The following is a 24,921-nucleotide window of genomic DNA, read 5'->3' as shown; positions in this document are numbered from 1 at the left end:
CCTCACGCAATAGAACTAAGCTTAGTCTTTTTTTTAATATACCGAATGTCAATCGCCTAGAGTGGCTTCCGTCATTGCTGGTGTACGATTCAAAAACACCAATGAGGAACATTTTACGTAGATGATGAATAGCTCATTTGAGGTTCATATTCAACCAAGTGTTATGGGTTTTTGGTCTCATAGACTCTTTGGACACTCAGAATCCCCAGTTATATGCTTGAACTACTCATTTTGCACTTGATACATTTCTGGTGGATTCTGAGTACATATGTTTTCATTTACATAAAAACACCTAAAGAGGAGTGCAGCAGTTTTCGTATCAAATTAGACCCATCAAATCAGAAGATTATTACTGATCAAAATCTGAAAACTTTTACAGGTTTGTTCTGTAGATAAATCTGAACGATTCCTTAATGCTGCTTGGTTTTCTTACTGCAAATCAATAGCCCCTGTTGCTGTCAGTGTCAAGTCAGTCCCGGGTGTCAACGGTCCTAAGGAGAAGGAGATTCCATGCAAGGTCCAGGACAACGGCAACAACACCTTCACTGTCAACTACGCACCTGAGGCCCCAGGCGACTACAACGTCGGGGTCAAGTTTGGTGGCAAGGACATCCCTCAGAGCCCAATCCCTGTCAAGGTCATCCCCAACATAGATGTCAGTAAGATCAAGGTCAAGAACCTGGAGCCAAGTAAGTTGAAGGGCCTTCCTCGCATGGTAGAGCTAGGATCGTTTTTTTTTCTAGTGCAAGTTGGTGGCTTTAGTAAAAGTAATCTTGATATTTGAGTAGTATTTGTAGGTCTGCCTCTGCATTGTGTGACATAAAGTGACACAAGTGGATTGAAAAAAAGGTTTAAAATAAATGCAATTTGAAATATGTTGTTTTATCGGTAAATTGTACTTGAAAAAACACTGGTCTTTTGGCTCATTTTGACCATCCTATTTGACTTTCAGTATGTTTATGTACATTATAATTTGACTCTCAATATGTCCTGTACATTATAAACAGCCAAAAAGGAAATTCCACACTCATTGGAGGGTCATAAGTTTGAATCCGATCATCTCATGATGTCGTCATTTATATAGACCTTTGGGGAATGTTGTTAGCTATATTTTGATACCCCGTTTGCTACCAAAGACTGTAAATAGTTCAAGATTGACAACGCTTTATGAAAAAATGATGCCGTTTGAAAAGTTGCAAATTCAAAGATTTCGCGAAGAGAAAGTACAAAGCGTAACCACGTAGGCCTGTAATTGGCACCTGTCGACTGCACAGTGCCCGAACAAAGCACTGGCAATTCAATTTACGTGCCAGCCTCCCATGCATGCAAGCACTGTGCGATCGGTATTCCCTGCCGCTCGTTTCAGTTAGTGACATTGTCACGCAGCAATTTCCACTCGCTAATTGCAACTTTTCAAACTGGATCATTTTTTATAAAACGTTGTCAATGTTGGACGACTTTGGTAGCAAACGGGGTATCAAAATGTAGCTATAAACAAAATTCCCCAAAGGTCTAGAAAAAAAATAACGTTTATTAAAGGCGATCAGATTAAAAAATATGACCCCTCCAGTGACTGTGGACTTTCTCTTTTTTGTGGTGTTCATGTCAAAGATCGCTGTACAGTACTGACAACCGTCAGTTTAAGCAACTACTACATGTATATCAAACATCCTGGCAGCTTATGAGCAGCAGTAGGACACAAGTTTAACTGTTACTCATTTTTTAGTTGCACGCCACCAAAGTAGGAAGTATAGAATGCTCGGGGAATTGTAGTTGGCGTTCCCTGCACCACCAGCATGCTGCATGTAGATGATAATCATTGTAGTGTCCAAAGATATTGTGGTTAACGTAAATTTCACTTATTGAAGAAGGAGTATACATTCAAAGACTATGAACTTTGAATATTACATCCGGACACCAATTACTAAAGCATTTAGCCATCCCACCAAAATGTCATCCTAATTTTGACAGGTCCTATGAGAAGCTAAAGTATAGATTCCACTTTCGAATTGAACATGACATTTCACATGCAAACCATACTGCATTTCTACCCACATTCTTCCGTTATTCATTGACCAAAATCACCGTGTCGAAAATCTGAGATGTTTGTTTTACAGCAGATGACATTTGTGGATTCATGAGAAGTTTGGATTTAAGAGCTCTGTTTCATGTTTTCATGGTCACTGGTTTATTCTTGTGGTCTGTCAGATGTTGTACTAGGGAAACCGTACACTATAGAGGTGGATGTGAGTGAAGCAGGTATCACCGAGCTCGCTGTCAAGCTGAAGAAACCCTCTGGGGAGGAGCTTGAAGCTCTGGTCACACCAGTCAATGAGACTTGTACCCAGGTGACCTTCACGCCCGAGGAGGAAGGTCCTCACGAGCTGACGATGACTTACGGCGGGTTTGATGTCGGACAAGAGGCGGTTATTGTGATCAACGTTGTGGTCAAGACAGATCCATCTCAATGCTCTGCGTCCGGTCCAGGCTTGTCACGCGGTCACGTTAATAAACCTGCAGAGTTCATGATTGATGTCTCGAATGCCGGTCATGGTGGTTTGAGCGTCACCGTGGAGGGTCCTAGGGAGACGGAGATTGAGTGCAGCGACAACGGCGATGGCACGTGCTCCGTCTTCTACGTCCCTGCCAAAATCGGCAGCTACACTGTCAACGTCTTGTTTGCCGACCAGCACATCCCAGGCTCCCCGTTCAACGTCCTGGTCATCGATTCCACCGAGGTGGATTCCTGGGGCCCCGGTTTGGTCAAGGGGTACGCCGACATGGCCTGTCTGTTTTCAGTTGACTGCAGCACGGCCGGTAAAGCTCCAGAGGAAGAGGGGAAGCTGCCTGTGGAATGCTCGGCCATCGGTCCCGACGGCGAAGACTTGGATACCAAGGTAGAGCGCGACCCGCTGAACGAAGATCTCTACCATCTGACCTACTATCCCCTACAGGAAGGCCGCCACACCTTGCATGTCACCTACGGTCGCTACTCCATCCCAAATTTCTCCCGTAGGGCCGATATCGGAAAGCCCATCGACCTGAGCGGGGTCACGCTGAAGGGAACCGGCATTGATGATGACAAGGGTAAATTGGAATCATACACTGGTCACACGGTACTTGTGCTTTAACATCACGCAATCACGTGCAGTCATTATCACTGTTTTCACCAAGGTGGCGGGATATTATTTCTGGTGTCCCAGTTTTTCCCAACAACATGATGTACAATAAACTGTCCTTTAAATAAAACTTAACAAGTTTGTGGTACCGGGGTATATTAATCTCCGCAGGTGAGCATCAGCTAGACTTGAAATATTGATCTTCTCAAATCCTATACATTTTAATTAATGTCTGGTTGTTTTACTAATCTTCCCATCAGAAAATTCTGACGTAATGTACACACACATAAATACGTACTCTTGGATATGCCTTTTCAAAATATGTTTGTTTTTCCAATTTCTGAACATAAATAAAGAGGATCCCCTTAGCCGTCCTTCTGTTTGAACAGTAACAGACAGTCAAAAATTCCATCCACTTCCCCTGTCATGCCTTTTGCACAGGCTAGTCACCAACAGTCAGATAATATTTAAGCAAGCACTCTGACTAGTCAAATTCAGTCAACAGACAAAAGCAGGCAACTGGTTTGCACAGCTGTCTTACCAATCACCTACAGTCAAAGCATAGCTATATCAAGTTACCTAAATAGTCTCAGCCACTCAATCCTACTTTATGTAGGCTAGGAGCTCTTAGCTGTTGAAAACAGTCACTTGATTGATTTTGGCTGCAAGGACAACTTGGCACAGAACCATAGGAGGGTTAATGATAGCACGTTTGTTTTCTGGGATACAATGTATGTGGCACAAAACCTTCTCAGTTCACTAATGTTACATGTGTACATTGTTGTGCTGATTGTTCCATAAGCTGTCATTCACAGTGCCAGACTTTACTCATTATTTTTTTAGAGAACAGTATTTTTTTGCATATAAAAACTGACTTATACCATGTATACATGTACATCAAATTCTCTATTGGATATACCGGTACATGTATATTTCCAACTCTTACATGTATTTACTTACTTTAAACACTGACCAAGAAGTGAAAAAAGGATTTGAATTAATGCATTCAACATGATTATATAAGCAGGCAGTTTACATGAAAATTGATGCTATTGTCATTTAAACCTTACCATGCATATTCACAATCAGTCCTGCTTGACTATTCACTGCAAATTTCAATTTTCACAGAACTTTTCACTCCACAATTGAATTCTTCTCCTTTTCACTCCCCCTCCCTTTTCCCCAAAAAATGTACTGCTTTCACTTTTTCTAACTCCGTTTCAGCTCTAGATTCTATCCAGTGTAATGCTCCTTCTCACATGTGTTTCAAGTTAACCCTGTGATTTTTCAATTGCTATTATCAATAGACCCCTCTCATAGACAGCCATCTTCCTAGGATTGTAAAACTGTTTGTTCAATGCCATCAGGTGCGAGTGCGCGCAGTGTGCAAAATGTTCTGAACACGCGCGCATGTTGCTCGAAATTTCTTTGAGATACGGCGCAGCCGACGCCCAAAATGCCGATGCACGTGACAATCTGTAGGAAGTGACGTCATTTGAGAGAGACCTATATCATGGTTTGTGTTTGAAACTTACACCTCTATAAAACTAACAATTCAAAGGTATTGTGCTTATCTGTTGATTTATAAATGGAGAGAACTTGTTTGCTTATAGTATATTTCATTTTTTTTTCCAATGAAGGGATTAGGTTTCAAATTTCTAAAACATTTAAATTCTTTATTTCCTATTAACCAGTTACAGGTAATGTATCTAACCTCTATGAAAGCTGTTTTGCACCCAATGTAGATTATTTTTCTGCAGACTTTTCAAAATTTAAAAAAAGGTGACGGTATTTTCCTTTCTCCATACCCGTACCTCGTGTAGAGAGAAGTTACATGTACATGGAGAGAAAAATAACTGATACTCACTGAGGTATTAAGGTGCCTGAAGTGGTTCTTTAAACAATCGTTGTAAACTAATACTCATTATAATCTTCATAAATCCCGTTTTATTGTGTTGATACTGAAAACCAAAAATCAAGAATTATTAGTATTATTATTATTAATCATTTCTGGTAATGAAACCAAGGATTCCTCAAAAGCACCATGGACACTGTTGCTGACAAGCCCGAAGAAACCTGTAGAGAGGAGACAATGAGAAGAAATTAGTTTTAGAGGTGGGAGGAAAACCCCAGAATATTCCAGGGAAAACCCACGGAATCAGGCAGGGACTGAAAACCCAATCCACATATTGGCCCGGGCGGGATTCGAACCTGGGTCACAGTGGTGGAAGGCGAGAAAAATGCCATTGTGCCAACTCGACGTCAACCGTAATATATGTGTTAAAAGTGAAAGTGAAGGTAGAAAACATAATCAAAGAAGCCTGACCAAGAATCTGAGTTTGAAGTTGACATATTGTATTAGAAAATTGGTGAGTAAATTTCCCCTAGAATTGGTGGCACTATAACATTTGTAGTGGAAATTCAAAGAACATGAACTTGTGCACAATTGCTTTCTGCTCATTCTTCACTGCCTACTCTTACAGCACAGTTCTCTCAGTTTGATTGTCAGCCAATTTTGGGTCTTTCAAATGTAAACAAGTGTGATGTTGTAGTCAAGTCCATCACAAGTTCTTTCACAAATCCATTCACAAGGAACAGGAGCTGAACAGCAACTAAAGAGTGCCATTGTCACAATCCATTGGAATTGCTTATAAATAAGCCTCTGTACTGATGACGTCACACTTTGTTTACACGTGTGCTTCTTATGGGAACCTGGTGGGGACGACTGTTTCGTAACCGCACAGAGAAGCGAATCAGTACAGAGGCTTGTAGACCTTTATCATGCTGCCACCATTTCAGTCATGTTCCCTGTATCCAATAACAGTACTGAACGATAATGTTTTTTTTGTGCAAAAAAGGAACCAGACTATTTTTCCTTCCAGCCTCGCTTTGGTTACGTTGATTTGAATGGGAAAAAATCAAGATGGCCGCAACATGATAATGGTCTATTGATTCATGACTTAATGGACTTGTGATGACTTGTGATGGACTTGTAAGAACAGCATTAGGTATAAATGATCTAGCACCCTGACTTTGCATTTTGTTAATGCGTTCTTTTTCTGTTGTGTACAGTTGTGTTCTGTGACTGTGCCGCTGAGTTCCAGGTGGATGCCAAGCCGGTCAACCAGCCGTTGGATAAGGACCTCCTGAAGCCGGACATCACTGCCCCTTCTGGCGAGAAGGTGAAACCCGTCATCAAGGACAACAAGGACAACACCTACGATGTCAGCTACACCCCAACAGAAAAGGGTAAGATTATCGCTCCGAACGGCAAATTATATATCTCCTTTCAGGTTGGAAGGGTTTTAATTTTGAAAATAGTTTGACATGACCTTGTCATTTGAGAAACGCTTCATTGCAAATATGGCAGTCCAACCTCTCTTAAAACTGAGTGAACTGTTTGAACAGCTTTGCATAAGTTGTCAAAACATCTCCCCCATGAAATTCTTTCACCACTAGCATCTCTTTACACTACTAAAAACATTTCATAGTGAGAAACTTTCATCAGGAAATGGATTGGTTCCCACCTCCCTAAGCTAAATTACCATCATTACAGGTTTTTGAGACTTGACTTGGGTATATTTGCAAATGGTGGATCTGTGTCTAGCCTGTTGTGTTGCTGCTCATGTCATTGAACAAGCTTCAAGACACTTTGTCTGTGAATGTTTTTCCAAACCCTGAAAAGAAAAGGGGTACTTTTAAACTAAAGGAAGAGATATTGTATGTGAATAAGCTTCAGGCATCAAAATGGCAGCTTTGAGCTGGTGCAACAAAATAAAATGCGCGCCGTGGCCTCGTGGTCTGGAGCATTGAATTCGTGGTCTGCGGGTAATTCTGTAGGTTGTGGGTTCCAGTCCAGCCTGCTGCTATGGTGCGTGTGCCCTTGGGCAAGGCACATTGTCACTCATTGCTTCTCCCCACCCAGGAGTAAATGGGTACCTGTGAGGGCAGAGATGGTTATTGTGGTTGATTTAAGCTGCTTTGCATCAAAATTGCAGCATTGAGCTGTATACTCCCTAGGGAGCTGAGATGGTATTTGGAATGTTTCATTGGCCAATGAGCAGGGTAATAATGAAGCGCTTTGAAACTTTATAGGTATAAAGCGATATGCACCACATCTTATTGTTATTATAACATACTTTTCTTTTAGTATTAAAAGTACTAAGCAAGTACCTATTTTTATCATAATTGCAGGTGATCACGTAGTCGATGTCAGCTTTGCGGGTCAGCCCCTGGGCCAGTCCCCCTACCATGTCGGCGCCATGCCCGGCCACGACGCCTCGCGCTGCAAGGCCTACGGCCCCGGCCTCGAGAACGCCGTCACCAACAAACCAGCCGTCTTCACCGTGGAGACCAAAGGCGCCGGCAAGGGCGGTCTGGGCCTGGCCATTGAGGGACCCTCGGAGGCTGCCATGGAGTGCACCGATAACAAAGATGGAAGCTGCACTGTGCAGTACCTGCCCACCGTGCCTGGGGACTACGAGGTTCACATCACCTTCGCTGATGATCCTATCCCAGGTATGGTTAGAACTGAACCTATTAGAGCCTCTACTGCGTTGTATTAATGCACTGTCAGTGCGACAGTTCTGGATCACTTTTTATACAAACCGCTGTACACCCGTCAATGGTCAGAGTTTCTGTGTCCAAGGGACATTATTTCGTAGTAAAATTTCTCCTCTTTTAAGTTAAAACCAAATGTGGTCACACAGACTCAACTTAATGGGAAAAACATCATGGCTTTTGTACAGGACTGAACCTGACAGTTGAGGATCACTTTTGACAGTTGCGGATAACGCACGCTGTGCTACCTGGTACATACAGTAATGTTTTACTATACTCTCGAGGACAATGCTTTGTGTTTTCCTTTGTCCCTGTAATATAACACTCTCCCATAGACTAAGCACTCAAAGATACTACAGAGGACCGTTTCCAACAAAAGACCCAACTCCCGAGGACTGAAAGGATCTGTTGTTCTCCCTTTGTGTGTCGGTCCGTTATGTAGAACACGTTTATGTACAAATTCATCATTCAAAGGACTCAGATGCAACACTATCTTAATCATAGAGGAAGTTCTAACAAGAATTTTGTTGTGTTTTGCCCTTCACAGACCTCATTTACTTCTTACTGACACAGTAATTCCATCATAAAGTGATGCAGTCAAGAACTATGATTAACCATAGCTTGACAGATTCTGATCAAACATGCACTAGGCAAGGATAGTTGGACATGCCTAGGTGTCTATTTGGGGCAAGCCTACTGAGACCTTTAAGCCTCCTCCATACCCTGTGATATGCCCTTATAGAATAGCAGAGCATTTTCTGTAAGCAGAGCTATTCAATGAAGATTTAATAGACCTGGGATGTAATAACGTCATGTTTTGTTAACATTTATGCTTTCTTTTGAGTGCCTGGTAGGGATGAGGAGGTCATCCCAACTGGCTCCTATAAGAAAGCTCACTTGAAAACATTGACATCTCCGGTGTATTTTATCCTTAACTGATCACAACTCTAATTTACCACCACTCCTTTTACTCACACATGCAATTGTACCCCTCTTGGTTTGTAATGATAGGCAGCCCGTTCAGACCAGTAGTAACTGATCACATTGATGCCAGCAAAGTCACAGCCACCGGACCCGGATTGGACAAGAATGGAGTCCGTGCCAACACCCCAACAGGCTTCAAGGTTGACGCTACCAAGGCTGGTGGCAAGGCTCCCCTGGATGTCACCATCATGCCTGAGAGAGGTGAGTTGCTGCCATGGGCGTCAATCCTGGGGGGGGGACAGGGGGACATGTCCCCCCCCCCCACTTTTTGAAGGGTGGGGGACACAATATCAAATGTCCCCCCCCCCCCCCAGATTTTTGAACTTGTGTCTCATTTATAGGGCCCTATTATGTACTTCAATGTATCTTTTGCTTAGAAAATATTGGTTAAAGTGGCCAGAAATTGCCTCAGATAGCACCACAGAGCATTTAGAATTCAAATTTTTTCGGGGCCATTAAGCGGGCACCGAACCCCACACCTGTAGCTCAGAATTCTGGTAGCTGATTCAATGACTCCAACCTCAAAAACGATGTTCAAATAATTATCTTATGCCTTTAGCTGAGAAAACCTCGAAAATTATGTTTAATTTATTATTTTTTGCTAAGAAAATGATTGGTTAAAGTGGTAAGAAATTGCCCCAGATCACACCACAGAGCATCGTGAAAGCCAATTCAATGACTCTACTGAACCTCGACAACGATGTTCAAATAATTATCTTTTGCTACGAAAATATTAGTTAAGGCATGAAAAAAAGTGGTAAGAAATTGCTTCAGATCACACCACAGAGCATCTAGAATCCAATTTTTTCGGGGCCTTTAAGCGAGCCCCGAACCCCACACCGTAAGGGCTTCGCGCTTCGCGCTCACATCAGTTCTGATCAAGGTATGTCCCCCCCACTGTTGAGAAGCGATTGACGCCCCTGGTTGCTGCTGATGAATGGATGGGACCCTAAAACAATTCCCAACTATCTAACCTCCATTCCACCCCAACCTATACTTACCCCAACCCAATCCTACCCTCAGCCCAATCCTACCCTCAACCCAATCCCTACGCCCAACCCACCCTTACCCCAACCCATCCCTACTCCAGAACCACCACTAGCCCCAACTTGACCTGCTACAGTCGTATTTTTGTGGAGAGGGTACTTAAGGTTGAGGTATGGGATTTGGGTTTCTAATCTGCTCTTTTTGTAATGGAGATACTTAGTTTCTGGAACTAGTTTAAATGCTTTTTAAAGTTAATGCCTATTGCTGTGAGTGCTTTGATGTATTATTCTGTGTTCACTTACCATTGCAGCTCCAATAGAGAAGGCCAAAGTGGTGGACAACAAAGATGGCACCTACGACGTCACCTACGTGCCCAAAGCTGAAGGCAAAATGCAAGTGGACATTGAGTATGGAGGCAGGCAGATCCCACAGAGGTAGGTCTAGCAACTTGTGGATCTTGTCAATCAACATGTAGATGATGTCATATAAATCCCATACACAATACACAAATCCACCAACATACCTGAAGCCACCTTAATTTGGTTGCATGCATTGAGCAGATATTTTGAAGAAAAAAATCTGATATTGTTCTTCTGCCATTAATTGAGTGCTCAGTGAGTAGTGTTTAATCCAGTCCTTCTGCGAGTCGGAAGCGTGATTTTGGGCTTATAAAGACCGGTTCATACGCTCATACGTTCATACGTTCATTTGCGCTGCAAATTCGCATGAACACATTTTAACTGTGGTGAAATTATGCAGTGAACCTTTCCTGATACCAAATTTGATTCGCATTCGCCATCATGTCAAGTATGTATCAAACTTTTATCAATCAATCAGATGTTTATTCCCACATTTTCAGAACACGATACAAAGCAAAGTAAGAAATAATTTACCTAAATAAAATCAAATTTAGTTCAAGCTACCAAGATAAATAGCATGATAAATAATGAGCATGATATTTAGTTTCTCTCCGATATCTCTTTTTCCTTTGTAGCCCCATTCACTCCAAAGTTCTTCCCCAGTACGATGCTAGCAAAGTTAAGGTCAAGGGTCCTGGAGTGGAGAAAGGTGTACTGGCCAGCTTGCCTGTTGAGTTCACCGTAGACACCAAAGATGCTGGCGACGCTGACCTGGAAATCACCATCACTGTATGAAACTCTCACTCTTAACTCCTTAGTGTTCATGATATAAAATTAATGAACCAATCTCATTATTTAGTGTCAGGCACCAAGACCAATATATTCTTAAAGCTGTCTTCCGAATCTTGGCATTGCCCTAGACTTCATACTCCATATTGTGTAGGTTTTTTTGTCACTGACGTGGAAAACACAGGCTCAGTCTTGGGTCCCTTTTCTGCTACTGATGTCAACTTATAATTTGAAGCCAAATGTTGTTTCGCTTGATGTGAGCAATAATAACCCTTACAATTTTCTGCAACCAGAGAGGTTTGAGAATATTTTAGGAGTTTTCCAGAGGTTTGCAAAATCTTTATCCCGGAAACACCATCGCAAGCTTTCCTTGTCTATTTAACTGAGCTTGAGAAGTAGACTGTTGTTAATCATAAAATTCCCAAATACAGCTGACATGTTTTCTCTCTGGCTTCCACATGGAACCACATGTACCATAAACTAGGCCTCTTGTTGTAGAATGCGTAGCCTTTAGTCAGGGCGCGCATGTCTACCTGGACGCGTGGCGCCCCAGATTCTGGCACGAAAAAAGACCAGTGCAAGTGGTGAAGCCACGAGCGCCTTAACCATATCGTGGAGCTAATCACTTTTTTTTTTCAAGTAATATGAATCATGCATGTATGCGGATATAATTATATAAACCAATCACCACGAAAGCCGTTGTTGAGGTGATGATGCCACACGCGTTCTAAAAAACAAGACGCGCAAGCATTCACAACATGTCATGCATTATGCATGAAAATTTGTCTACCAAATCAGTTGACATTTGTAAAGAAAAACACAAGCACTCTCTACGAGATGATAAAGGCCCTCGCGGCTTCGCCACTCGTGCTAGTCTTTTTATGTGCCAGTATCCAGGGTGCGTCACGTCCGGGTAAGCGTGTGGGACTTGACTAAAGGCTATAGAAAGTGGTGTCCCTGATACAGAACAAAGACCAATATTGAGCCAGATTCCCTTCAAAAAAACCAGATGCATAAAATATCCAAAATTAATTGTTGTAAGCAGGTACATCACATGTCTGGTAATACATGTAACATTTTATGAACAGTGACAAACGAATGCACATTTCATGTGAATAACTTGTGACCTGTGAGTGAGAAAACTGTTTTCAATGTTTTGCGCCTCTCGCTCTTACAGGATAGCTCTGGCAAGCCCATTACCCCAGAGGTCATCGACAACAACGATGGTACCTTCAAGATCATCTACACCCCCAAGGACGTCGACCGTTACACCATCAAGGTCAAATACGGTGGGGAACCGGTGCCCAAGTCCCCCTGGACGGTGGCCACCAACCCCACCGGAGACGCCAGCAAGTGCGATATCATTGGTGAGTGCTGATTGGCCATGCCTGGTCACGTGTCAACCTATAAAGTAAGAATCACAGCCAATCAGAAGAAGCGTACTGTGATGGATTCAGGAAGGAAGAGCTCATCCAGTCAGATTTATTGTTACATGAATGTTTTTCCAATTTTCAAAACTGATTTTGAAAATTTGTATTGGAAATTCTTACATTGTATCGTTTATGATTAGAGTACAGTGATATACTACCATTACAATAATGACTGAATGAGCTCTTTGCTTAACCCATATATATGAGGCTTTCTGGCAAAAGAGACAGAACTGGGCAGAGGTTGAAATGAGGGTTTTCAGGTATTAGGAAAGAGAATATAATTCTCCTTACAATACAGTTTGTTGCACTTCAATTGGGCATTCCGTTGACTAGTTATGGCTGTTTAAAGTTTGCAATTTTAAACACGTCAACAAAGTAAAATACTGAGCAAAAGGCATTTAAAGTTTTAAATTTTGTAACTGTGAAACTGAAAGATGCCATTTTTTTTCCCTTACAAAATACCTGTATTCCATGATTTTTCTACTGTTTCTTTAAAACATGTGAAGTAGACATGCCAAAGATTAGAAATATAAATATATCTGAATATCAAAAATAAGTCACCTTCATTTGTTTATTTGCCTATTTCTCCACTACGAACTGTGCCCAGTTCCGTCTTATTCTGCCAGAACGCCTCACATATAGGAAAGAAGAGCATGTGGGATTTACGTAATGACGTTTGATCCTTGGCGAACCCCAGAACCAACCCTACTCCACTATAAAGGACACAGAGCAGTCATATATTTTAGAAGCTTACCCCATTCTTGCCTAGACGGTAGACCTAACCCCTTCTTTTTTGCCAAATGACATTGCCTCACCCTGCCTTTAACCTTGTGAGATGACCCGTAATTTTGGCTTACAGGCGTCAAAAGCGGCGATTACGACATCCCGGTCCGGCGGCGTAGCGTTAGCTCTGAGAGCACCACCACCACGCGAACCACGACCACCCGCACCACGACAACAAGTAAGGGACAACCTGCAAGAATCGGCATGGCAACCAAAAAAAAAAAAGTCAAAACCCCCTCCTAAAGATCCCAAGCAGGCTTGGCACTGCTTACAGATTGTGCACAAGTGATAACGTTAGATGGATATATTGGGAAAGTCACATTACCCGAAACAAGCAAATTTCTTGAAAATAAGAAATTATTTAAAATATAACGACCTGCTCCACATAAAAAGGTTGAAATTTAGTTATATTCATGGTTGGAAAGCCCACAACGTAAGCTTTCATTTGGTATATAATAGAGCTCCATGGCCCCTCCCGTTCTGGAGATATGACGTATTTGCATATGAATGACTTCCTTGGCATTCGAATTACAGAACTGAGAAAACAGGCTTTGAAATAGCTGGCTCTGTTGTTGATTTGGGCACGATGCACTCAAAATTATGGGTTTTTCCCCACTTTATTCATCAAAAGCAACATTTCTGTGAATGAACCCTGAAACCTTAGGTAATAAAGATGCCATTCATGACAAAAAAATTGAAAATCACATTTTGACAAAATGTTCACCCTCTCAACGTTGAACGGGCCTTTACACGATAATGCACAACACGACCTAATACCTTTTTTTTGTTGAGCGGGTCACATAAATTGTAAGTCAAATTGGCTTTGAGATGTGCCACACAGTTTTTTATTCCAAAAATGTACTTTTGTAATGTACAAAAAACCCCAATATATCCATCTATTAAAGCCTAACATTCCTTTTTCCTGTTTCCCAGCATTTTCCCTTCCCCTGGCTGCCTGACGTCATCCCGTCCTTCCTGCATGGCATTGTGTGGATACTGCCTCATCTTAAAAAAGATGTGGCAGTATATTTCAGTATTTTTAACCCTGTAGTGAACATGGTGAACAGTGGAAGAATTTGCGAAGCCATTTGTAACGGTGAACGACTCGCTGAGATTTTTCTCAGGGATTAACAGCGCAATTCCTGGTATTCAACAAACCAAAGAGCGACAAACTTAAGGGACCTCCAAATCGTGAAATAAAGAACGACTTGCTCAAATTCTCGTAAAAATGTGCTTCAATAATTTATTGAGAGCTCTGCTCAGCAAAACATGTCTATATACAATACAGTGGAACGTCGCTATACCGAACACCGCTATACGGAACTTTTGGCTATACCGAACATCATCCTTGGCTCCCAATATTTGTGTACAAAACGTACTGAAAATTGTTGTTAAAAATGTGAACAGAAGAGTGACAAGTGGCTATTATTTCCCCAAGGAAAAGAAGGGCAAAACCGCCAATTGCTGTAGATAATAAGCTCAAAAATTGTGTAATTACATGATTCAATGGTCGGCTCATGTTCAAAGTCGTCTCTCTGTAACTGCCAGGGCCGGGGGGTGTGCAGGATGAAGTGTTAGGCACTATTTCTTGTAAAGTGAGTATCGGGGCACCTTAAAATCGCTATACCGAATAATCGCAATAACAAACCATTTTGATCCTGTGGTGTTCATTATAGCGGCGTTCCACTGTACAATGAAATCGGGTACATATCTGCTCAATAAAGCCGAAGCACGCTCTTCAACTCATATTTGAATAATTAAACTTTTGTCAGAGTTCAGGGTTGTATCCAAAATCGACAATCGTTTGTCTTATAGGAATATGGAGTTGCTGCCGTAACATACACAATGTCCCCGAACACTTTACCTTAAAAACGAATGGCTGCACACTTTTCCCTCTGTTCACAGTGTTTTGTCGAGTCTGTGTTTTTTGTTCTCGTCACTGATTTGTTCCTGTTTTGATAGGTCTTGTCAGAGCTCCGATGTGCAGCATGAAGCAGCCTGACTGCTGTACCCTGTTCCAGCAAACTTACTAACTTTTGTTGTTGTTTTTTTTATTTATTGACTTATTTATTGATCTACTTTTTTATATTTTGTTGCCTTTTTGAAATTGGTGATTTCTCATGTTTGTTTAAGAAAGATTGCATGTGTACATCGACTGGTATTAAAGGCCACCAATTTTTTTGAGGAAAATGTGTCCGGAAATCATATGACTAATCAGATCACATATTTTTGAAGAGTCCAACCTGCGCTTCTCATGATTTTTTTCTGAGTTTCTGATGTCTATTTTTTGTTTTTAATCAGAACATTTTAAGTTTGATGTATGAATTTACCAGTCCTGTACCATGTAAACTGCTCATAAAACTAAAGTCAGAAATCGCTGGTTCTTCATACATTTGCCACAATTTTGCCAAAATACTGAATGGCTTCTAGTGTCGTTTGAGACACCTTTGCAGCATACAGCCTCATTTGAATCATTCTGCCAATTCCCTTTTTGAAAAAACATGCTGACTCTTTTTGATACTGAAATTGTTTCAAAGTTTCCTGAAGAACGCTTAGCTCGCATGAACCATTTCTGGATGTGTCACCACTCATGTTGTGTAGTAATCTTACGACTATAATTAGACGTCATTTCTGAAGTGGTACACAGCAACTGGCCAGTGTTGTAGTCGAGTCTGTCACAAGTCCCTGCAAGTCCATCACAAGTCCATGACAAGTCCTTCAGTCTCAAGTCAAGTCACTAGCTATTCAAGTGAATTGTAACAAAAGCATTCCTTTGTCATTGTCCATTGCGTTACTTGTGACTGGACTTGTGACTGGACTTGTGATAGGACTTGTGACTGGACTTGTAACTGGACTTGTGATAGGACTTTTGATAGGACTTGTGACTGGACTTGTGATAGGACTTGTAACTTGACTTGTGATAGGACTTGTGACTGGACTCAACTACAGCACTGGCAAGGGATGATGCAAACATGAAACAATGTCACTTAACAAATACTAGAGTATTCAGAATGTGCAAAAAAAGAAGGTCCACACACTAAATGTTCATTGAATCTTTTGTTTTATTTTATAATTTTTTTTAAACATCAACAGACGTTGCTCAACCAAAAACATCACATATCATGAGAGAATTATGCCTTTTTTGCAATACTAACACCCATCACTGCATTAGCAGCATGCATAGATTGCTCCAAATGTCCTTAGTGTACCGGTACGTGGGTTTGTTTACGTTGTAAACCGAGGACACACATGTGCAGCATCTTCGTATAATTGAGGACAGGAGTCAAATCGAGGACGTCCTCAATTAAAAAAAAAACGTGTACAAACCGAATGGGAGCTATTACAAAAAAAGATCAATGGCGAGGAACAATAGGAAATCCTAGATTTACACCATAAACAAACATGGGAGTATGCACATATGTGTGAGTGAAAAATGATGACGCATGGCCCACATGATCCACCTAGGATTTACGTACAGTAGCTGTCTCCCATTTGTCTCCCCTGTATTCCAAACATTGGTTTCGTATTGAAGACTTGAACAACTACTTAAACGAAAGTAGCATTGGCTTTTGATGAAATAACTGTATGGTTACCATTGAGTATGAGGTCTCATACAAAGTTGTGTTACGTTCTGTACAGTCTCACAAAAAATGACAATTCACATGTTAACAATCTTGTACTAATTTTAGTTGATGGTGAAGGAGATTATCACAACAAGTTCACAAAGTGTTATCAAATTGTTTATAGTTCACGATTAACAGTGAAGGAATGTACATGTGTACTGTTAAATTTGTCAACCAAGTGTTTTTGTGCCTTCAGTTTCACGATTATTAACTATATGTTTTAATTTTGTTGTAACAAGAAGGTTGTGGTCATATTACTTTGAAATTTATCAATCCTTGTACTGTATGTTGAACTAATATCAATTCTAAATTAAAAAAAAAATTGGCACATTCATTTAAATTACAGAAAAAAAGGTCGTCAGAACTAACTGCTGTTCTGTTAAGTTGATGTTGATTTTTTCGAAACCATATTCTGTTCCCATGATGCAACAGGAGAAACAATCACCAAGACGGTGGTTGTCGAGGAGGAGACAGTCATCAAGGTCAACTCGCGGGATGCTGGGAAGGGTCATGTGACCTGCACAATCGTGGGGCCAGACGGCCAAGAGGTGCCGGACTGCCACGTTGTCGATAACGGCGACGGAACCTTTGACATCATCTGGACTTGCCCCGCCCCCGGCACCTACAACGTGGACATCAAGTTTGGAGGGGTGTCGCTGACTGGCGGACCCATTACCATCAGTGTAAGTATACCTTTGAAATGCTCATTCATAAATGCCTTGGACAACCTGCCTTTTTCTATTGGCAGAGAGCCCATCACATGTGTTGTCTTAAACTGCCGTTGCAACAGCGATTTTTAAAACCAGTTTCGAGACCCTGGCTCTGCACCGCGCAAGGAGCAAACGGCGCACGTGCGCCGTTTGCACCTTGCGCGCCGCCTTATGGTGGTTGCTTGAGAATCACTATGTTGAGCAACGCATGCATGATGCACACCATAGAAGAGGCCTGAACATGCGGTAAAACGGTAAAACAAAATTGTTGGAAGTTTGTCAACTTTTCGACGTTTTATGGCTTATGATCCAAAATGTCTATTTATCATCGGGGATAATAGCAGAAAGTTCACGGCCTGGATGTGCTAAGGGTTGGGCACCAATGGAGATTTCTTTTGTTACATCACTAATTTCAGCAAAATTATGCTCTGAGATTAGCGTTCCTCTTGCTGTGCTTACTTCTAGGGTCTTCATGTGTTATCAGATATCATACGCTTAAGCAGCCTCATGAGATTTGGTTGAGGTGATACCAAGTCAACACGGTGTTAAAAGTGAAGCCACTAATTTCAGACATGAAGACTCATTTCCACCAGCACAGAATCTTTTCTATGATACATGTATCATTGTATTCATGCTGTGCTTTGTTTTCTCACGTCCAGCACCATAGTCCCCCCCACTTCATCACCGTTTCCTTTATAAAACCCGAACCGCCTAGGCCCTTTGGACTGGAAACCATCATCAATCCTACAAAATCCTCTAATTACCACCATGTAAAAATTGGATACAACTTCAGTCCTCCAAAATCATCTGTTATTTCTTGAATTTATTCAGAGGAGGGGTGACCACTGCCTCAATCCGTCCAAATGCTCTGACTCACTTTTACACACCTTGGAGCAGTGAGGATGATATGTACTGGTACATGTAGTGTAATTTAGGCATAGTTTATGCATGGCTGAGCATAAACCACACAAGGTGCAGCTTAAGACCTTGACACAATGCGTCCTCCAAAGTCAACTGGTACTAAAATGGCATAGAGCCTCAATCCTCCGAACTCCTCCAAAATCCTCCAAAACGGCATGGTTGATTTTGGAGGATTGAGGAGGGTTAGGGTTAATTAATGAGCTCAAGTGTCCCAACTTGAGCTCCCTTGACAATAATAAGCAAGTGAGATTTCCAACTATATCTTTTGGTACTGAAGCTTAATTGTTTTAGGTACAAAAACACTTCTTGAATGTGCTGGAAAGAAGACCCTGAAATGCCTTTCAGGGACAATGCACGATTGAAACCATGTGCCGCAACAACACAGTCTGTACATCATGTTAACATATATGTATAAAACAGATGTGTATCAAGCATTCACTGCATGCATGATTATTTGCAGAATCCATCAAGGCAAAAACAGATGTACCAATTGACGTCCATTGATTCTTTTCCAATCAATTGTATTTACTCTTTGTGAATAATGACATCTTTAATATTAAAAAAAGATTCCAAAACTGCTTCTACATAATCTACAAAAATTAAACATAACGAACATTTTTTTAAGGTTGTTGATTTTCTGTTAAAAAAATGTCTGTTTCCATTTCAGGAAATTGTAATTCCGTTCTATAAGAAAACCTTTTTCCTGCTTAATCATGTGTATATCATGCATGTAGTGAATGTTCTCCGAAACGACTAAGCAATTCTTGCTACTAACTTTAATTGAAAAAAACAATTTTAAAAAACACAGAGATACATAGCATGCTTTAATTCGAAATGTTGACAAATTTTTTTCCCCCCAATGTTTTATCTTTCTTTGTGCCAATACTAAATGGTTTTTCCAAAAAAGCTGCATTACGTTGCGAAAGTTGAAGTAGTTTAATTCTGTTCCATTTTCCATCGGAGTGGACAAGTAGCGGCCCTAAATCCTACCGGGAACCGACGTGACTATGGTGCGTCTTTGTGGTTTCCATCCCCTCATGAAATGTTGCCCTGACCCTCATCAAAATAAGCCATCTTGGACGCATCAGACTTGTAAATTGAATCAGTTGCACAAACCCTATGGTGTCAGGAATGTTGCCGCACTTGTGATGTCCACCGGCGCTGTAAACGGTCATACATTGCAGCTTCCTGAGGTCGTCGTAACAGATGGAGCCTATTACCCATCATCCTTTGCAACCCTTAATTGGACCATCATGATCCATTTGCATCATGCACGTATCTTGTTTTTGAAGGATAAGGTCGGCTTGATTGGCCGAAACAGTTGAAAACATTGTAGGAAAACCGTGTGCACTAATCAGCAAAAATACTTGGTTTCAAAACATTTTGTGCATCGACTATGGAGTGAAAAATGAATGTATTTACTTTGTCTGAGAATCAGCTCATTTCTAGTTTCTACAGAGTGTACAAAAAAAGTCCAACATTCAGAAAACAAATAATTAAAACTGTTTAATGTTATTTTTTCCTCAATGGAATTATGTATTACATTAAAGCCTGACTATTTCTCAATCCACTCCGTATACCCCATTCCATTTAGGTCCCTAGGTCCTGAAATACAATCAATTAAGTGAAAGGGTGTAAATTTTACTTGGGCCACTCTTTCCTGAACATGCTGAATCTTGGTTAAACATTGAATAGGCATTGAATAGGCATTGAATAGACACTGAAGTTGGTGACATGACAGTTGGAAGTGGCCCAAGTAAAATGTACACCCTTTCACTTGGTTGTATTTCTGGATCTCGAGACCCAAATGGAATGGGGTAAAAGGGAGTGGGTTGAGAAATAGTCAGGCTTTAATGTAATACATAATTTCATTGAAGAAAAAAACAAACAGTTTTAATTATTTGTTTCCTGAATTTTGCACTTTTGGCATGTTCTGTATCTTTGAAATAAACAACCCTTCAACTACACTGTTCGCGAGTTGTGTTCTAGCTAGATAGACTCCTATTGGAAAGGGTAATTTGTTGAACAAATCTCAAGAGAATTGAAAACAAATGTTGTTTGCTGATGTTGGGGGATTTGCTGACAGTTTGCAGTCATTAAATTACTTCTTAGGCCTTGATTCCAAACCGAATGGTACAGATTCTTTGCAAACGGCAACGCAGCTCACATTGTGTTTGTAGACGCACACTAAAAAAAGCTCACCAAAAGTCTGGTTTGGTCATTGATTTAAGAAGCATGGCTACAATAAACCCAAAAAATCTGTTGATGCCTACATATTCATTATAGAAAGTTGATTGTGAAAACCAACTCAGTGCCTAGAACAAATCAAAACTGGTTCATAATCAGATCTGAAGCGTCTCTTTCTACATTCAGAGGCTTAACAAATTTAGTTAGGAATTTCGGCCTAAGGGGAAATGAGGGACATGTGCTGTAAATACTTCAATACTTGTACATAAGAAGTGTTTAATTTTTTTTTGGAAGGCTGGATTGGTAGCTGTGAAGCTGTTGATTGAAAAGGATGCCTTGGATTGTTTTAGAGTCACCAAGGGTCATCGGATTGAGCCCACGGCTATTTTAAGTTTTGCTAGATGACTGCTTTTTCAATACGTGTATATGAGGAAGCAGCTCCTCGATCAAATTAAAATGATGGCATCTATACAAGTCAAACTTTCATTTGAGGTAAAGAAGCAACCTTAAAGATTGAAGCTTTTAGGATATAAGCTTAAAAGTTCCACAAAATCAGCTGTTTTGAGAATGACTAGAAGGTACATGTACACCAACTCTCTCCAGCATTAGCAAACTGCTCGGTTTTGTGCTTGACTGATACATTGGAAACTTTAAAACGCCGTGCAATTTGTTTAGCAGCATGGAATTTCTTCTTTCGTTTATATTACCAAATCCAGTTGTGCTGAATTTAAAGTTAATTGAAAAGGCACATGTATGTTGCACTGCGTTGTGGGGCAGTTTGCTTTAAGTCAGATATGCCCCAAATTGGAGGCAGATCTTTAAAAGTACATGGAATTATCATTAAGGACTAGAATCTTAAAATGGATGACTGAAAGCTGAGAGTGAAGTTGTATTTCAATCATGACAAATAAAAATGTGAAGAAAGGAAACCTAAAACATACCCTTTCCTTTGATTGCTACCGTACCTGGAACCTCAGCACAGGTTTTTTTTGTACTTATCAAGTTTATGGCACATAGGGTTTCATCCATGGAGAAATGTTGAAAATGCATCAGCGCAACTGACTGGATGTCTCATGCGTATGCAAAGCAGATCTATTTTTGAGCCCAGTGGCTGGATCCTGCTGGGAATTTCCTAGCGGGCACCAAGCCCGAGCCAATTCCAGAAAGCCACATGGATGTGGTAATACCGATTGCATCATAAGAAAGGCAGGACGTGTTTGACTATAATGAGAGTGACGGATGAGAATAGCTACAGCTGCTGTGTCTCTCATTTCTTGTGGTGGTTAGTGCGATATCACTTCATCAGCTAATGGAATTACATCATGTGTAATTCTGTGCTGGTATTTTTCTTTGGATTTGAAGACGTTTTGGTCGCTGAACTTGCTTCATAAATGTTTTCTCCAGCTTTGAGAAGACAAAATTGCGATGTGAAAACCTTTTGAGAACATCCTGAAGACTGTAGCTTGATATCAACATATTTGAGGAAAAAAATTAAGGGCAGGACTGTCAGTTAAAATCTTTTTATGGAAGATAATTGAAATTAGAAAAGGCGTTAGGATTATTAATTACATTGTCTGGGTTTCTATCTGCAACATTTGTCATGACAAAAAAAAGAAGTCGATACAGCACTGAGCATTTGCTGAAATTTCCAGACCAAACAAGCAACATTTGCCAGACATTCTAAAATCTTTTCATTTCGCTCTCCAAACATTTTGGATACATGAAAGAATGTGTCTGGAAGAAACTGAAATGTATGTTTGTTGGACATCTGCAAGATATTACAGTATTGTACATCGTGTGTTCAAGGCTGTACTTAAAAAAGGATGATATGTGCCGGAACTTGTATTACTTTGCATTTGATTTTCTGCCAACACATCTTACAATTCCATATCCTTTGAGGCATTATTTAAAAGCATCTATTGGACAGCATAATGACATCCATGCACTCTAAACTTGACGGTTCTTGGTCTGGCATTTCAGTTATGCTACCCGCACACAGCACACAGGCCCATTTATGGAGATGCACAGTAGTTGGCTGGTACATGGGAGCTAGGCAGGGCCCTATAGGCACGTACGCAGAGTGAGGTAGTTCATCCAATTGGCGTGCTATCTACTGTAGCTCAGACTCAAGCATTGAGGGAGTAGGGATGATTCAAGAGTCCAGTGCTGTATTTGATGTCCCTGTTAACATGATTAGTTGCATTATTAGTTTTGTCTTGTCACAATAAACAAATGGATGACCAGTGTTAGTTTATATTAATTTAGCTATTTTACTTTGTAATGAGGATACTGGTCAGATCTCGATAAACATGTTGTTTGAAGACTGTGGAAACCTATAAAAAAAATTTTTTGGGATCCAGTCAGATTTAGATATGTCAGAATATTCCACATTTAAATACAAGGTAAATAATTAAATATGATGAAAGTTTTAGGCCACTTCTTTACACAGTCTATGGAGAGTCAAGCGATTTTCAAAGTATTTCCTAAACAAAATTGGAAATGTTTCTCAGTCCCCGATTCATGTCTTTCCCACATTTTTGCAATGACTGACCTTCATTGAGATAATACAGGATGCAACATTCTTTCCAGCTTTTGATTCCTAAACTAGTAACTCGTATGACCTGGATATATGAAGATTTCAATCGAATTTTTGAAATTAGGTGAACACTCAAAGTGCAAGTAAAATATGCAGTAGTTCCCGCGAGTAGCAGATAGCATTTGTAATGATAGCTGGAATTTGAGAAGTACAAATTACTTTTACATTGCAGCAGTATAGTATACATTTACATGTATTTATTGGCCTAAAGCAACCGCAGGTTCAAGTTACAGTTGAATTCAAATACTGCAGGTCAGCATACCTTAGGTCCTCAAGATAATTTTAGTTTGAACTGTAAACTTTGTCTGACCACCCAATTAATAAGTTGTCACTTGAAGGAATGATAATTAGGTCATTTGTTTCTTGATTTATTTATACTTGCCCTATTTCGAGGATTCCCCTTCTGATATAAAAAGCCGTTGGCTGTGCCAAATGACAATATATTGGGGTTAATATTAGTAATTAGAACACTGATCTGTTGTCTTAGGTCATCACCTCATGGTCAGATACTTTGAGGAATTGTGTATATATAAATTAATATCTGCACATACCACCAGATTCTGTCCTGACACGTTTGGCACTTAGTGTTGACATAGATAGTGAAAAGCTTGTTGAAGTTGTTGGCATGCTTTCATTTTTAAGAAAAAAAAAGGACAACCAAATAAGGCAAACAAAAAAAAGTCTCCGGTTTCTGGTATGGAGCTTGCCCAAAAAGTGGTGCGGCAACGCGGCTTCTTGTTTTTTTTTTACCTGATGTTTTTGCTTCAAATGTCGGCTGTTGACTGCAAATGGTGCCTGACTAAACTTAGTGCAAATATATGGGAGTCCAGAGAGGCCACATAAAGCTTATTCTCGACCATAACCCAATCTAAAAACACGTTTAAATTGTGCAGCAGCAGGATTCCAGTTTGGCGGTTTTGAGACATCATCTTTCATTGAAAAAAAACCTTTTTCATTTTGCCGACGCGCATGGCTACGGCGACACGCGCACAAACCAGAAACCAGAGACTTTTTTTTTTGGCCTAATCTTTTATTTATTAGTTGTAGGTTATTATACTTGAAATAAACAAGGCGCGGAAACTTGTGGCATTTTATGGCTAGAAAGAAATAGATTTTGAAATGAGACTTTAGAAATGAGATTTTAGGTCAGAATGACATGAGATTTTAGGTCAGGAAGTGAACTAATCTTATAAGTTTTGAATCTTGAAACAGAGTTCATGCTTCAGAAAAATGGTAGTTCACTGCAAGAGTACAACATGTAATGTTGAAAGAAAATGTCTTCATTTTCCAAAATCTTGTTGGTACTGTCAGAAGGTGACAACTAAAATTTAGATGACCAGAAATCTGGTATCAAAAGAAAAACAACACTTGGAACTTGTTATCAAAAGTGCTTTTAAGTGAATGTTTATTCATACATGTACCGCAAAACCTTGTTACATTTTTTTCCCTCCAGTGTATTAACCAGTTCGCGTCAGAAGATGTGATAACACGCACTGGCTGTTTTTATACACAGGCACGGCAGGTTAAAACGTCAAGATTGCCTCGACTCCTTTTCGGGTGACCTCGAAACACGCTAATTCTTCGTGTCTTTTGTACACACACGCAAAGTCCGTAAAGTCTGTGGATGCAGACCGTGTGTTGATCTTGAATTGGCCGTTGTGCTCGGCCTATTGTTGTACAATTAACGCACCAGTGCACACCCCAGAGTATTGAAACATATGAGGTTTCAGCAAGAAATATCATACAAATACTGTTGAAACAACTCTTGCGAATCAGTATTTGTGGCATTCGTCTGTATATCAGAAATTGGCTGGAAAAGTGTGCCTTTTGCGAAAATCAAAATTTTTGGCAAAAATAATCCTGGCATGAAGTG

At 40.5% G+C, this 24,921-nt stretch overlaps 1 protein-coding gene across 10 annotated transcripts in view; it reads left to right on the top strand.

Annotated features, from left to right (window-relative positions):
- Positions 1-24,921, top strand: part of LOC119721913 (filamin-B-like) — a 134,986-nt gene that overhangs the window by 66,816 nt on the left and 43,249 nt on the right. For 8 of the 10 annotated variants that reach the window (XM_038191855.1, XM_038191854.1, XM_038191864.1 and 5 more), the window contains exons 14-23: positions 447-689; positions 2,209-3,087; positions 6,192-6,368; positions 7,314-7,637; positions 8,691-8,864; positions 9,961-10,084; positions 10,645-10,798; positions 11,976-12,165; positions 13,088-13,189; positions 17,067-17,317. In XM_038191855.1, the coding sequence (XP_038047783.1) occupies positions 447-689; positions 2,209-3,087; positions 6,192-6,368; positions 7,314-7,637; positions 8,691-8,864; positions 9,961-10,084; positions 10,645-10,798; positions 11,976-12,165; positions 13,088-13,189; positions 17,067-17,317 (2,618 nt within the window). The remainder of the gene's footprint in view (positions 1-446; positions 690-2,208; positions 3,088-6,191; positions 6,369-7,313; positions 7,638-8,690; positions 8,865-9,960; positions 10,085-10,644; positions 10,799-11,975; positions 12,166-13,087; positions 13,190-17,066; positions 17,318-24,921) is intronic. The other 2 variants (XM_038191859.1, XM_038191863.1) reach the window with 2 other exon arrangements.

The sequence above is a fragment of the Patiria miniata genome, unplaced genomic scaffold, assembly GCF_015706575.1.
Source record: "Patiria miniata isolate m_02_andy unplaced genomic scaffold, ASM1570657v1 HiC_scaffold_14, whole genome shotgun sequence".
NCBI classification, from domain to species: domain Eukaryota; kingdom Metazoa; phylum Echinodermata; class Asteroidea; order Valvatida; family Asterinidae; genus Patiria; species Patiria miniata.
Note: the sequence above shows the minus strand (reverse complement) of the source record. Positions and strands in the feature narration are given on the sequence as shown.